We start from the raw sequence: 16,545 nt of genomic DNA on the forward strand, positions 1-16,545 counted from the left end.
GTTTTTTTTTTTTTTTTTTAAAAAAAAATTTATTCAAACAAGTTTTATTAAATCCATGCAGTAAAGTGAAATTCAAATATATAATTGCCTAAAATTATAAATGATATGCAATTATATCTAAACTGCAAATTTTTGATATGCACTTATAAGTTTGAATAATTTGAAAAACTTATAAAATACACTGGTGAATTTATTTTTAATACGAATATTTTTCATTTTCCAACTCTTTTTTAAATGAAAATTATTATTATTATTATTATTACTATTAATTATTATTATTATTATTATTATTGCTTTATTAACAAAGCGGGTCACCACTACGGTCCTACTAAATTACATCCAAATTTAAATTTGCTGCAGAATAAGCCTATTATTAAGTAGATTAACAATTAAACTTTTCTGCAATTAAATTAATTTGTTAAAATTGATTTTTTTTTAAAAGTTTAACTTTGTAGATAATGAAAATATTTCATTAATTCCTATGTATATAATCCTATTAAAATTTGTAATACTAAAAGAACATTTGTTCTAGGGATTCTTTCTGAAACAAACTTATTAAATAAAAAAAAAAAAAGTAGAAATTTGCAGAATATAAGATATTCAAACCACAATAATTAATATTTTAAAACTACTCTGAACTAAAATTTGAAATTTTATTGCAATTAATTTGTTCATTTTATTACTAAAATTTTATTTTGCATTTGCTATTTGCAAGTAATTAAAAAGCAAAATTAAGGTTTGTTTTTCTAGAAGAACATTTAAATTAACATAATATTTGTGATTATTAGAATTATTTTTCTAAAATCATTAATTACAGTAATTATTTCATTTTGCTTATGTAAAGTTTTACTGTCATTTGTTTTTTTTATTTCTCCAAAATCACAATGTATTGTTGTCATTACTGTATTATCCAATTAGCATATCATCGTGCACTTATTTAAATTTTGTTTTTATTTTTGAATTTAATTAAACTAATGTTCACTTTTAATTCTTATTTCATGATAAATACATTTGAGAAATTCCAGTAAAATGCAAATAAAATTTGATCATAAGAAGTTATTATGAAAAATTGAAATACAAAGTTGTTGATTATCACTTAAATACTTAATTGATTGCAGCTAATCAGAACATATTGTAATTCCTTACAATTATATTTCTTACTTCCATAATAAATCGATAATCAATCATTGTTATAATTAATATAATAAAACGGTTGTTCACTAATAGTTTATTTTACTACCACTATTGTAATTTCTATTTTGCTAAAGATTGAAGTTGAATTTTTCCTGCTATCTTAAATCCGTTTTTTTTTTCTCCTTTTTCTTTTTCTGAAATTGGAAACGATAAAAACCGATTAACAAAAATGATACTAAAATCAGAATCGGAATGCTTCTGTAATTAAATCTAACCTATGCAACATCTAATCTTTCTTATGTATCGAAGCTTATGTAAACATAGATTCAATTACGTAAAAATCAAAATGTTAACATATAGGGAAGGAAACATAAATGAATCAAATTTAATTACTAAAATATTTCAATAATATTTTTTTTTTGCAAAAATTGGATTGAATTTGTTAAAATTTATTTAATAATCGACAATATATACATGTTTTTGAAAAAAATGATTAGTTACTTCACATTTTTAACCAAAAAAATTAAAATTGTTTATTTAATAATTGCTTTAATATTTATAATTTAATTTACATATATCTGTGTGTTTTCTTTCATTAAATTTATCTAACATAAGGTTACATTGTTGATTTTTTTTCGGATAAAATATGAAAATGCAGAAAAAGAAAGAAGAAATACTCGCACATTTGAAAAAAAAAAACATTATTTATTTGTATATTTTCATATATTATTTAATTGCTACATTCATTTTTTCTTTTTTTGTGTGTGCGCTTCCTTTTACCAATTGTTGGAATTAAAATATTTGAAAAACAAAAATAAAATTAGCTCAAATATTCAATGAAATTTTAATTCTAATTTCATTTTTCATTATTAATTTCATTAAATTTTAACATAGTTTCACTTGTTAAAATTGATTTCATCAAATCTTCCACGTTAATTTAATTTATTAATATTAATTTCAATTCGAAAATTTCCTTTTTCTTGTGTTAAATACTTGAAAAATCCTTTAACAAAATTAGAATATGATAGGATAATCGAAAGTAAATACTGCATATTAAAATGAAATAGGTGAAGTTGAAAAAAAAAAGTAAAAAATATAAGTGCAAATAAAGTGATATATGTGAAGCAAAGCAACTAATAATTTTGAAAAGCTGAAAAATAGCGGAATAAATCGAAATAAAAAAAAATTTTTTTCAAAAAGAAAATAATAATAATAAGTTAGGAAAAAACAATTAGTTCAAAAATGGAAATAATAAATTCATCAATTAAATAATAAATCCATTAATAAAACCATAAATTTGAAAATAAAATAATTACTGATTTGGAAAGTTTAAAAAAGATAATAATAAATTGAATTAATTAATAAAATTAAAAAATGAGAACGTAAAAAAGAAATAAAAAAACTTTGTATGAAAAAATTCCCATACATTATTAACTTTATCTTAAATGTACGCACTTTTCCGCTTTGTAAATATTTCTTTGGCGCTTTTATTTTTGCCGCAAATATTTGGTTATGGGAAAATAGCATCGATGAAAGATAGAATTAACAGTATCTGGTTAACTTCAACTCTCTCTCTCCCTCTCTCCCTCTCTCTCCCTTTCTCTGTCAACTTTCCTTATACCGATGACCTATCCGCTTAATCCAACTACTTTGTCATCTGTCAACCATTTAAAGTAGCAATCATTTATATACTGTGCTGAAGAAATTTGCTTAAACATTTTTCATTTTAAAATTTTCATTTATAGTAAAAAAAAAAAAAGAAAATTAAAAGAAAGATAATAACACTATCATATTTTGCTTATATTTATAATTATGACATGTGTATTGGTCATTTAAAAACTCAAAAAAGAAAATTTCATAAATTTTTAAAATCGTTCAAATGTCAGTTAATGTTGTTTAGCGTTTACTCGGATTAGACGAAAAGGAAAAAGTCCAAATATTATTTGTACCATATTCCATAAAGTAATGTATTAATTAAAAAATATTTTATAAATTCTTGAGTTTTTTAAATTTTGAATATTTAAAAAAAGTAAATATTGTTGTTTTTTTTTTCAATTTACTCAATATATTTTTCCCATTTTATTGTATTCAACAATCATATTTCAAAAAAAAATTTTTACTTACACTTTACTTACACTACATATAACACATAATGCCTAGGAAATGTATTACTTGTTGACTGGAAAAAAATTTTTAAATTACATTGATTTTTTTTATTTATTTACTTGTTTATTTTATTTATTTACTTATTTATTTATTGAAAATAAGAAAAGAAAGAAGGAAAAAGGAATGGCTTTGTTCATATTTAAACAAAGCACTGGAAATTAAACTAAATCACTGAACCATTTTATTTGCCTAAGGATTTAAAAAGAAAAAAAAAAGGTAAAAGATTCTCTAAGCTATTCTTTCAATCATTTCACTTAGATTTGACGAATAACAGAGCTACCAATGGGCGGGGATAACTTATAAACTATTAATAATAACGACAACAATAACAATAACAACAACACAGCAACAACGATAATAACAACCACAACAAAATTAACAATAATAGCAATAACAACAAGAAGCTTAATTTTGGTATTTCATTTCAGGTTAATGAAGACAAATGATGCCAAATTATGGTACCAATGAAAAAGTGCATGAATTAGTTCAAAATAAAATTTCATCCATTACTTCAAGAGCAACAGGTAAATGCTGAAAATTTTTAAATTTTCAATTTCAAATTAGAAATTTTAGAAAATTTCAAAAAATAAAGAAAAATTGAATAGAAAAAAGAATGATAAATAAAGCATTTTGTTTTTCTCCTTCAAAAAAATATCATTTAATCTATCATTTAAAATTTTTTCTAAAAGTTTTATAACTAAATGATATTTTAGTTAAATGATATTCTAATTATAAAAAAAAATACTGCAATTATAGAAGTTGAATTGAATAAATAATAAATGGATTTTTTTAAATTAGTATTGGAATTTTTGATCAAATAATATTCTAATTATACTTACACTATTTTATTTATTTTTATGATAATCCATTCATATCTGAAAACATAAATTATTAGTGAACTGATTGAGTTTTTTGCTTGATTTTTTGTTTTTTTGATAACGAATAACTCTGCATTGTTATATAAATTTTCTTTTTTTAACAACAAATAATTGTTGAAATTTGATCTCTTTTAAAATTAATTAATGCAAATAATTAATCATTGATAAGTTTAATTGATTATTTTTTCCTCGTTTATCGCTGTACTTTTCGGATATCAAATAATTACTGAAATTTTACCACTTTTGAGATTAATTAACCTATGCAAATAATTATTCATTAAAAACTTTAAGTGGTTGATTGTTTTTTCATTTTTGATTATTGAAAAAAATTTTTTTTTTAAAGGGACATCTAGCATTGAAATAAATCAACTTGGCGGTGAATTCATAAATGGACGTCCACTTCCGCTTCGATTACGTTACAAAATTATTGAATTAACAAAAGATGGATATCGACCGTGTGACATTTCACGACAATTAAAAATTTCACATGGTTGTATTAGTAAAATTTTATCACGTTATGCAGAATATGGTACAGTAATGCCAGGTACCGTAGGTGGTAGTAAACCACGTGTTACAACACCTGCGGTATGTTCAAATCTTTTTTTTTTTTAATTTTATTTTCAAAAATAATAAATTATCAATGAGTAACTGAATAAATTTAATAAATTTAAGTAAAGATCTTTCTGAGCAAAGAACAAAGAATAATTTGATATATTGTTCACTTTTAAATATTTTATTTTTGTTTTCAAAAAGAAACAATTTTGATAAACAAATAATTTACAGAAAAAAGAGGCAAAAATTTTTGCTTTGCTAACTTCTTTTTTTTTTTTTAATTCTTGAAATTTTTATTTCTTTTTTTTCAATTTTTGATACTTTTTAATGTCATAAACTTTTGTTTTAGCTTTTTTTTAAGTGCTATTTTATACATATATTTTAAATTTAGCACATTTATTTAATAGTAAATAACTATTTTAGGTAGTTGAATACATAAATTTTTTAAAACTTCGTCAACCGCGAATCTTTGCCTGGGAAATTCGAGAACAACTATTACGCAATAAAATATGCCAGAAGAATAATTTGCCATCTGTGAGTTCTATTTCTAGAATTCTCCGAAATAAACACAGCACTGCAAGGAATGACTCATGTTACTCACCAACTTGTAAGTAAATAACTACTTTAAATTAAAAAATTTTTATTGAAAACAACGGTAATTAAATAGATTATTAACAATCATTTTCTTTATAGGAGAAAAAGACAGAAAAAGATAAGAAATTAGTGTATTCTGCTCGAATTTTATACCTTAATTGATATTAATTAGTTAATTGATAATTAATTGATAATTAGCTAAGCTATAAATTGAAATCGTCATTTTATTTTTAAAATAGTTAAATTACTTTTACATAAAACAAAAACATTTTGTCATTATTCCAATTTTACATTCTCTTCATTATGATTATAAGTTATACCAAATAATTATAATTTATTTATCGTCAAAAAAAGGAAATTTTTTGTATTAAGTTGTAAAGTTAAAATAAATACTGCTATTTTGACATTAAAAATTTCTTCATCTCTACATATTTTAATTCATCTTATTTTTTGTTTCTTAGGAAGTGAAGTGCTCTCAAAAGCTTTACAATATAATTAATTTAATAATTGAAATAATCGCACAATGATGTAAATAAAGATGAATTAACATAATTAAAGAGTTAAATTTTTAAGCATCAGAAGCATTAACAACGAATGATGGCATATCAACAAATCATTTCTTTTCATACTCACAAATGTTATCAGAAGGAGTAACAAATGAATGTAATTGGTTGTATAACAACAATGATAATAACAATGAATCAGCTCAAATAATTCAGCATACATTTGGTAAGTGATAATTTATAAAGAAAGTTGTGAGTGTTGTTATACAGGTGAGAAAGATACTTTTGGGGAAAGAACAATTTAATTAAAATGCATTCATTAATATATATGTTAGGTATATTTCAAATTATTAGAAAAAAAAGGTTTTACGTTGAAATAAACTTTTTTCTATAAAAGCAACAGAATTGGATGCAAAATAATACTAAAGAAAAAAACAACCATAAATATTTAATTAGTACAACCAACTTCGTATATATACATAACTTTTTGAAATTTAAAAATATTAAGATTGAATTTTGTTGTGAAATTAAAATGCTTCAATTTTTGGATTTTCAATTTTTGGATGGATTTAACGAAATGTCGCATTTCAAATTACTTCATTAATAGCAGAAATCTTAAATGATATCACCTTTTCTACAAATTTTTTTAATCCAAAGATATATATATATATATCGTAATTAACATCATTTATTTCTTTAAATCATGATTTAATTTACAGATCCTGATTTAATGTATGCCGATTGTACGATGAATTGCGATAATATACCAATTAAAAGATCATATTGTAATATTCCATCATACAGAAATCATTTTCCAACTGATAATATTAATAATATTAGTAGGATATGGTAATAGGATATTATTAGAAAAAAAAAAAAAAATTTTGCGTTTACTTCATTTTTTTTCCTAGAAAAGTAACATGACTTGATGCAAAAATAATGCTAAAAGAAAATAACCATATATATCTAAATCAGTATAACAATCTTTTTTTTTTTTTATTGATATATTTACTGCTTATGTCACGAAAGTCTTATTGCAATAAAAAATTATGAAAGTTTTGTAAATTCGTTTGCATGGCTATTTACAGCCTTCTTATTGCCAGCTTAATTTTAGAAAAAACTCAAATTCCGCAAATACAAGAATTAAAATTAAGGAAGTCTTAAACATTTTTGCACTGTGATATAAATGGGGCATTTAAACAGTGAAGAATTATTTATAATGAAAGGTAATGTTACCAAACGTACAAACAAAATACAAGAATATCACGTCCACGATGAAAACTACTTCAAATATCTTACATAGAGATCTGAGTTAACACGTAGCCTGAAACTATTTGTAGAAGTGGGTCCAAATACAAAGAGACATATCATACATACAAAATATTCAACATAGGTAATTGTAATCAATTTATCACAAAAGTCAATTATTTTGAATAATTCACTGACTAGATGTAATCAAATTTGCCAACCGTTTCATTCTGTTTTTTTGGCAGAAGAAAAGACATTAATATCACCGAACAAGATAGTGGCTCGTTCCTTGTCTAAAAGTTCCGCATTAAACAGTGACAGACGCAGCATTCCATTCCTTCAAGAAATAACAATAAATACACAAAATCAGAACAAAACACAATTAAGCGATATCTTAATAAGAAGTTTGGGAAGATATCAAATCCCTTACTTCTAGTTGCTCATAATTCAGTAAGTAAGTCCTTCTCTTTATCAAGTTCACTTGATAAAATCCGAAAGTACTGAAATCGTAAATGGTATTAACGAAGTAAATAACTTTGTGCTGGATACAGGAATCCTTAAATTCAAAATCACTTAGATTTAGATCACCCCCCAAAGTCAAATGGGATATTTAACAAAATGAGCGAATTTTAATTTTAATATAAAGTCCACATACGATGAATATTGTCGAAGCCGGATAACTTTGTTGTTGATGCCGGTACTTAATTCATTAAGCGGTATTACATCATCTACTTTCATGTATTTATTACATCTCGTCCCCCAAAATGACAAATATCCGACTCGTATATACTCATTTGTTTCGTTCATCGAAATCACACCTATTAAGCCATTGAAAAATCTGCAAATTCTCACTGCTATGAAATTTACAACATTAATAAAGGTAGGATGATTGTGAATAAATGACAGCTAGGAATACAAACATAACTATTACGCATCTACGTATATAGTTAGGACTCTAGTTATTCAATTAAGATAAATGTGTGTTCTAATCATCAGTTTCTCTCAGCAGATCTTACATAGTAGTGAGGATTTACCTATTTAACCTACCTATTTAGTTTAGTTTAAATATACTAATTAATACAGACACCTGCAAAAGAAGATAAATGCTAATGTTGTGAATGAGGCGAAAGCCGAAATGGATATGAAATGGTCAATGGATACTGTATCATCAAGATACTGCCAGTATTTATATGGTATCAATGATACACTTGATATTGTTAACGCGAGTTTCACTTTCGTAGCCATAACAGAATAATGAATTCCTCGAAAACGATAAACTGGAATCCTTAAGTAAAAAAGATGTTTAAATAACCATTTATATTCAGTTAAAAATTACTGGATTTATCATCATTACACTTCCACATAATAAGAGAAATAATAATGATAATTATGCCAACCAAGTGAAATATCACAGTATGAAAGCTGTCACATTTTCTCAAAAATTAACTACAAAACAGTTTTCAGCAAAAGGTTAGGATGACAGAAAAAAAATCAAACTGTCAAGAAATCTTTAATAAACATCGAAGAAAAAAAAAGTTACCAAACTTCATCCTTAAGAAACTCATTCAACGACTTCGGTGATGACGCTGCTGCTGTCCCCGATGACAAATGACGAACTGAACAACTCCCTAGCCTTTGCAGTAATTCTTTACGTTCATACGGATTTACCGTATGTTTAAATCCACAATGCATTCCATTTTTACGTTGCGCTCGATTTCGATGCGAAAGACGTATAGCAGTTGCTGTTGGCGTTGGCCCCTTTCGTGCTAACAATTCCATTAAAGCACGACCAAATATTAAACCTTGTAGTAATACCATATCTATAACAAATGAAAATTACAACTTAAACTATAACCATCTCTTATAAAGTTTACTTTACAAACATTAGTCCTCTGAAGCTATTTAACCAGTGTTTAGCATACTTACGTCTTCTGACTTCTATATGCATAATCATAATATCATCAACAATCTCTCAATTTCTTCTGCAGTATTTATGTAATTATTTCAATTAACCGCTGATTATATAACTCATCTTTTATAAATTTACCGATATTGCTGGAATTAATGAGTATGTATGTAAAAGCTAAAGAAAACTACACATGAAAATCAAACTTGAAAAGTGAAAAAGCAATAGTAGACGATTAAAAGAGAAGTACTTAGAGAAGAATGACGATAGATGAATGTGTCAACTATGAATCGGCCCACATATACATTAATTGCATTAGCTCTGAAGCACGATACATTTTTTTATTTGAAAACTTGTGTGCAGTGCTTTCGTTTTAGTCTTACCTTTTGACAGCTTTTGAGCTAATTCAACAGAATGAGCAATTATTACTAGTAAAAGTCTTTTTTTGAAAATAAGATATTATATTACAGTCGTAAAAAACATTATCATTATTGAAATGAAGCAAAGCATTACACAGTAGAACATTTATAATTTTTACAACAAATAATTCTGGTAACATAAGAAAAATAATTAAAAAATCCATTTAATGGATTAAGAGATACTCAAAGCATCAACAATCATTACTTAACACAGATTTTAACAAATAATGCACTTTAATAATCAATGCAATCACTGGTTCTTTTCTATCAACATTCAGCTAACTTTGTAGCTGTACACACAGAAGTTGACAAGAAATAAATCAGACATCAGAAATAATTTCGAATAAACCGGGAAATTAAACGAATCCAGAATGGAACGAAATGGTCACGTTGTAAGAAGGTTGCAGCATCCACTTTTGTTGTATAATCCAATATTCGCGAACGCTCCTTGAAAAATTTTGTTGAATCATACAAAAAGGAAGATCAAAATTCAGTGTTACAGAAATACTGGCTTTACATCCGAGAACAGAACTATCAAAGTCGCCAACCATTTAACAAATTAACACACAATCCGCTCTTATCATTTGCTTGATCAATACCACAAGTAAAACCTACCTCCTGCAGACCTCTTTTCAATTTCTCACTACAGGTAGTTATAAGGAACTGCGCTTCGAGATCTCGATGTACAGATCGATGACCTGCAAAATTTGCATGAAAATATTTGCTATATGCAAAACATTTGTATAAACCTTTGACACAAAAAATATCTTTTGAAAGCTGCCAAAACTAGATTTAAAAACTGTTAAGTTTTCTAATGACTTATAAATAAGCAAAATTAAAATATCAGGTTCAAAGTAATTTCCTGCACCACACTAACCCTTACAAAAATCTACTCCGCCATAACAATCTGCCAAAAACTTCTGCATTTATTAAAGAAAAAGAATGAATAAAGTGGAAACACAACCTAATGTTTCAGGAAACAATCAAAATCGAAAAAAAAGATTATACATATGCTGAGAAATTAGGCGCTAATTAGTTGAGCTTCTTTTATACCTCTTATAGATGTTAATACTGTTTATCAAAGAAAATGTGGCAATTTCAAATATAACCTGTCAACTCAAACCGTCAAACTCACTGTTAAAAACTAATTAAATTTCGTAACTTCTGAAATCAAAAACACACCGAAATTGGATGAGCCAATTATAGTAGCTGAAAGCGATGACTGCTTGGAATCAATCCATAGACCTTTTGCGTGATAGGTCCATCCTGGTCTATTATATTCGAACATTCGAATAGTCGAACCCATTATTTTATAGAAAAGATGTGATATATGAACGTACATCAGCGGAATGAAACCAAACAAACCGGATGCTTGATAGAATCCATTTGCCTAAATTCAATTATTTGTATAAATAAATAAGTGAATGCTAATAAAACTGGTCAAATAATTTCTAACTTGAGGTGATGCATAAATGACATCCATTTCGAAGCAATTTTGATTTGATATGAGATCAATGTAAGTGTCAGTGAAATTAAAATAGCCCGATGATATTGTTAATGATAATTGATGATTCTGAAAAATTACAAAACTGTGTATTTTAAAGGCAGGTTGAATAAAGAAAGTGGAACTAAAGAAACTCGGTACAAATGCAAAAAATCGAATCTACGAACCTGAATGGATAACAATTTTTTTAAAAACTTGAATTCCTGATTGATCGACACGATGCCCATTTGTAACAACGGATATATCCGTGTACCAGTAGAAAAACGGTTCCCCAAATCACATTCTTTGCTAAATGCATTCAGCGTTGACATGACTCGATCGTACATCATACTCTTATATGCCTCATGGCTCCCTGAAATACGCAATGAAATTTGGGATCAAGCATAAAAAAGTAATTTAATAGCGACTGAAACTGACAGGAAAAAAGAAAGAAAAAAAAAAAACAAATTTAACAATTGTTATAAGAATTCTTAGAAGAAAACTACTCCCTGATACTAAGAAATATAACAAAATTAGAGTCAGGATTTTTAACCTGTTTAGAAAGTACAGTTTGAGTTATTGTGCTACATTCGGTAAAAAGCCAAATTTCAGTGGTTACTTCAAATATCCTAATAGGTTAAAATAAAAGTTGTGCTGGTAAATGACATAGAAACTAGTGATATTGCTGCTCATGAGTAAATTAGTTTATTTTGATATGAATGGATATGAATAATGTTAAAATTAATATTAAACCTTTAAAAGGATGAATATCGCATCTTTTCGCTAAACTGGTAGTTCCTTGCGTATTCAACATGAATGAGCATGATCCAACAGCTTCAACCAATGAATCAATAAAATTTGCAAGTTGTGGACAATTCTCAATAACTATATATCTATCCAATCGATTTGTGAAATAAATATCTGAAAGATTAGCCCTGAAAATTAACATATTATTTTCATTTCAGTTTTCGTGGCAATAATCGTAACATTTCTTTCCTTGTTTGCCTTTTAATACGTGTCCAAAAATCACCAAAAGTGAACAAAATCAAAAACTTTTTTTTAAAAAATTGTTAGAAGCTGTCGTGTTGGAAGATATCCCTTCCCATAACTTTCAGTATAACCGAACTAGTTTCTTACTTATCCGCAAACTTTTAAGCCAGTCATTATCCTGATTTTACATCAGTCAGAAAACTTATGAGAGAACAGATACCGTTAACACATGACAATCAATTCCCGCATTAGCTGTTGAAAACATCCTATTCTTTTCTCAATTGAATTTTCGTGGTCGCTCCCAAATATCAAAGCAGTTTTGACTAGATATATGCAAATTTACCCGGTAAAGATGATATGATTGTCGAATACCAAAAGTTTCATATGTTGCAAACCGATCACTTCATTCACTTTTTCAGGAAGCACCATTTTCTTCAAACCACGCAAACATGGTGTATGGAATAAATACACTGATGCACGAGGTGTCAGTCTTTTAAAATTTCGATAAAGAAAGGGCTGAATTAACATAAACTATTGAATAGCAAAGTGATAAAAAAAATCAAATCGTTTGTTGCATTAGAAAAAGATATCTACAGTTATTATCTTAAAATGTTTGAGAACTCATATTCTTAGTGTGTTGCACTACGAATACCTTAGTATAGCAAAGAATTCTTTAATGCTTCAGATGCGTTTTCCTTTCTCGCTATAAATACCACAATGCATCCATACCTTTTTAATAACACGACTGAATTGTTTTCTGTTGTACCACGTGTACCTCTCAGACAATCCACAAGGATATTCATTTTTAAACTTGGATTGATAGCTAATGCTTTCTCCAATTCGTCCACCTACAATATACAAAATACTTTTTTTGAGTCCAAAAAATTTAATTACTGTCTTTCTAAAATTACAGCTAATGTCTCGTCGTCATCTTACAAAAACACCACAAGTCTTCATTACAAAATGTAAGACTGGACCAATTTTCTTCACAAACCTCAACTTCAAGAGTGTTTAGGGACTTAAAGACAAAGCCAAACATTTTGCAAGTTTTGAACTGTTATTATTCTTTAATAGCTGCAGAAAAAATACCAAAGCTTTTTCATAACTGCCGTTACCGAAGTATAAGGTTGAGATTATGATTCTTTCTTTCGCTTCTCGAATCAAGCACTAAAATACAATGCGATATATCTGGCAAATAAATGCATACAAAAAAAAATTTTCTATCTTCAAATGTCAGATATGCGGAATCTTTCCCTCAACACAAATGAGATGTAAATTCGTGACAAGTTCAAAAACATCAATTTCCCAGAACAAAATTCGCGACCAGTAATTTTTCGTAAAATTCCGTTGGAGTTTTAATTAATTTTATCTTCTCCGGATCAACTTCTACATAAGGAGCATTTTGGGGAAGCCATTCAAGTGTATCGTAATTTGCTTCATTCAACTCTTCCATCCCTAAAAAAATACATACACACACATGTAGAAAAAAGCAAAATAAGTGAAAGAAAGACCATTTGTGCGATTACAAATTGTAAACAATTAAAACATTAACAAAAGTAACTATTCACACAAAAAAAAAAAATTATAGTACCTGAAACGTAACACATCAAAATAATTATTCATTATTATATATATTTCACTACAATAAAATGTTTATTTGCTATAAGCGTAATATCTTTCAATAACATTTGGCGTGTAAAAATAGCACATCACGTATGGTGGTGTTAAAGTATCTATTAGTTAATATTACGTACGCTTGAAATGCTGTCCACATGTAAAAAGTTAACAAAAAAAAACCAAGGAAAAAGCATTACCACGCTACCACCACGTTTTCACACTTAACATGTGGACTCATGAAAATTTTCGTCTCACTATGTATGATTTAACTCTTAATTTTGGAAAGGGAATCGGTGTTGTTGTCATTGTTGGTGGTGGTAATTCTATTTTTACTCCTTCTTAATATAATTTATCTTTCTAGCATGTCTCATTTTGTCTATTACTGCATTAGGATCTATTTGATGTTAAATTAATGAAATCGTTAATTAAATAATTCTTTGTACATTTTGCTCTTCGTTGATAGGACATTATTTGTCGTACTTGCTAAATTAGCTGCCATTTGGAGTTTTTCAGGTCTCCATTATGCCTTAATTAATCTTTGTTAATTAGGTTTCTTTGGACACTGGAATATTAAAGTTTTCTTGATGAAAATAAATGTTTTAGATTAATGACATTGCACTCATTTTCTCTTAAGAAGTCATTTAACTTTCATTGTAACTGTTTCAGGTCAATTCAAAATAATCGATTGATCGTTTAGACTGGGCAACAGTTGTTGAAAATATGAGCGATGCCGATTTTAGTGATGGAGAGGTAAACTTCATAATTCTTCATCTCTTTTACTAATCAAGAATTGCATTATAATTGTGTCATCTTTATTATTTCAAAATTTTGAAATGAGGAATTTACAGAATATGTTAAAATTTATCGTAATATTATAATACTGGTTTTAACTTCATAAACCGCTACTAATTATGATATTATTAAATTTAATATTGAGTTTGAACTCTTTACTAAATCCATAAAAAAACATATTTCATTCAGTAAAGTTAGATGTAATTGGTTTCTATAATATTTAAGCTTAATACTTATGTGATTATAATGATTTAGGATGATAGTGCAATAAATTCAGCATCTACAGTGGATAGTAAGCGGCATGCTCGTGCACAGCATAATGCTTTAGAACGACGTCGTCGTGATAATATCAAGGATATGTACGGTGCTTTAAAGGATACTATTCCTGGGATGCAGAATGAAAGAGTATATTTCTTCTCTTTCCACTTTTTTATCATATCTTTTTAGAAAAAATTTGCGGCACTTATCTTTTATTATAAGAATGACATTTATATTTGAAGATGTCGATTAGTATTGCTATACAACAGCTAGCTATGTAATGATATACAATTTGCACTCTATTCGTGATCCATTCGTCATGTAGTGTTTTATTTTGATGATGTTATCATTGATATGATTAAGTATGCTTATCAACAGTTAAATTTCTAGGCTTCACGAGCTGCTGTTCTGAAGAAATCAATCGATTTAATAACCTCAAAGCAGGCTGATTTGGAGAAAATTTTAGCTGAAAATCAAAAACTGGAACAAGAAAATAATGTGTTGGAGCATGAAATTGAACGATTGAAACAAGCAGCCGAAAGTCAAACTACTGAAACGGTATAATTCTATTCTCTTTGACAGTTGGATTGTTATGTTATATAAATCATAAGCCATCATTAAACATCGACTTGGATGCTATTATGGAATAGATTAAGAAGAAAGTTTAAAGGTGAGCATGCTAATTATCAAAAGATGCATTGCAATAAACGATTAGACAATCTTGATGTTATTCTCTGTAGCAGATTATAGTGCGAAATTTGATAAACGTCATTTGTCTGTGAAATACTTTGGGAATGATTACCGTTGTTTTATTTTCAAATAGTTTTAACCGAAAACTTTCAGTTCTTCCTTTACAATTCAGTGTTTTCTCCTCGCTTCACGTCTTTAATTTATTTACAAATATAAATTTAAATCACTAATATTTCTTTTATTGTCACTGCATTTATGTTATTAGGTATCCGATGATACAAATCGACGGACCAATAGAGATATGTTAGGAAATGATGTGATATCCGGAAATGATCCTTCTCAGTTGAGTTCATATTTTACTCCTCCAAATCGTAAACGTCCAGCTCCAACTGATGATCAACGTACAGTTTCAAGAAATGCCTAAATTTATTCTGATAAATTATTAGTTTTATATTTTGTACAGTGTTGTGACATTTCTTGTTAGTGTTGAATTTGACAGGTTACATAGTTGGTAATGGTTTGTTGAAAAATTTTTTGAAAGCATGAACTGATACTACTCTCTACTACAATTCTCGTTTGATTTTTGCGAACTGTTTAGGATGCAAGTTTTTACAGTTAATTCTATTTACAACTGTTATCTCACTGTTATTGTTGGTCTATTTTCCTTTGAAAAGTTTCTGTTTTATGCTTAGAATGCCAGTGTCTTGAGAAATGTTGCTTTCTTCATGCATTTCCCGTTGAAAGATGTTTTCTTTCCTTTCTCGATTAAATCGAAGGTAATGTATGAATGCCTGGAACGTTGCTTTCTTCATACAAAATGTTCGGTTGAGCAGCTATATGTCTGTGAAAATGATCGTATTATACCCAAAAAAAAAAACAATTACTATTGTGCATGTCTTTTTTGTGGGTCAACACATTATATACGACTAAGAACAGAAGACAAAAACAAGAAATTTATTGAGAGAAAATAAGACTAATTTCGAAGAGGGCTTGATGACAAACCAAAAATAGTTCCAGATAATAATAACAAGACAAAACAAAAATGACAACAACGAATGGGATTATTAGACGTACACAAGTAGAATACAAGTCATCGGGAGTTCCACCAATGACCTTTCCTGACCTTTGGTCCTCCATATAGATACCGTTTCCTTCCATTACCCCTCTCAGCTTTTCTAGTGTAGAAGACTTACCACATCAGTGAAATACAGTAAACGAAATAGGATTTAACCAAGCTTTATAGAGAAATATTTGATCTAGAGAAACTGAAACAATTAAAATTCCTTTAGAGAGACCTCAATAGCGTAGTTGTCGC

The 16,545-nt window shown here is 27.5% G+C and overlaps 3 protein-coding genes across 3 annotated transcripts; 2 read left to right on the forward strand and 1 right to left on the reverse strand.

Annotated features, from left to right (window-relative positions):
- Positions 1–3,742: 3,742 nt before the first annotated feature.
- Positions 3,743–5,345, forward strand: Bma-pax-1 (paired box pox-meso protein, putative; the record flags this gene model as incomplete). Its single annotated transcript, XM_001895370.2, has 3 exons — positions 3,743–3,824; positions 4,522–4,763; positions 5,154–5,345. 3 exons carry the CDS (start codon positions 3,743–3,745, stop codon positions 5,343–5,345), a joined length of 516 nt encoding a protein of 171 aa, XP_001895405.2.
- A 1,955-nt stretch (positions 5,346–7,300) lies between these two features.
- On the reverse strand, positions 7,301–13,326 carry Bma-pgs-1 (Phospholipase D. Active site motif family protein; the record flags this gene model as incomplete). Its single annotated transcript, XM_001895372.2, has 15 exons — positions 7,301–7,412; positions 7,731–7,913; positions 8,163–8,360; positions 8,616–8,895; positions 9,232–9,302; positions 9,750–9,847; positions 10,016–10,098; positions 10,583–10,790; positions 10,857–10,973; positions 11,072–11,256; positions 11,637–11,818; positions 12,217–12,389; positions 12,587–12,721; positions 12,963–13,040; positions 13,198–13,326. 15 exons carry the CDS (start codon positions 13,324–13,326, stop codon positions 7,301–7,303), a joined length of 2,232 nt encoding a protein of 743 aa, XP_001895407.2.
- An 884-nt stretch (positions 13,327–14,210) lies between these two features.
- Bma-mxl-1 (Helix-loop-helix DNA-binding domain containing protein) lies at positions 14,211–15,654 on the forward strand (the record flags this gene model as incomplete). Its single annotated transcript, XM_001895373.1, has 4 exons — positions 14,211–14,240; positions 14,538–14,687; positions 14,931–15,098; positions 15,496–15,654. 4 exons carry the CDS (start codon positions 14,211–14,213, stop codon positions 15,652–15,654), a joined length of 507 nt encoding a protein of 168 aa, XP_001895408.1.
- Between the last annotated feature and the right edge of the window lie 891 nt (positions 15,655–16,545).

Source organism: Brugia malayi (assembly GCF_000002995.4).
Source record: "Brugia malayi strain FR3 genome assembly, contig: Bm_v4_Chr4_scaffold_001, whole genome shotgun sequence".
Taxonomy (NCBI): domain Eukaryota; kingdom Metazoa; phylum Nematoda; class Chromadorea; order Rhabditida; family Onchocercidae; genus Brugia; species Brugia malayi.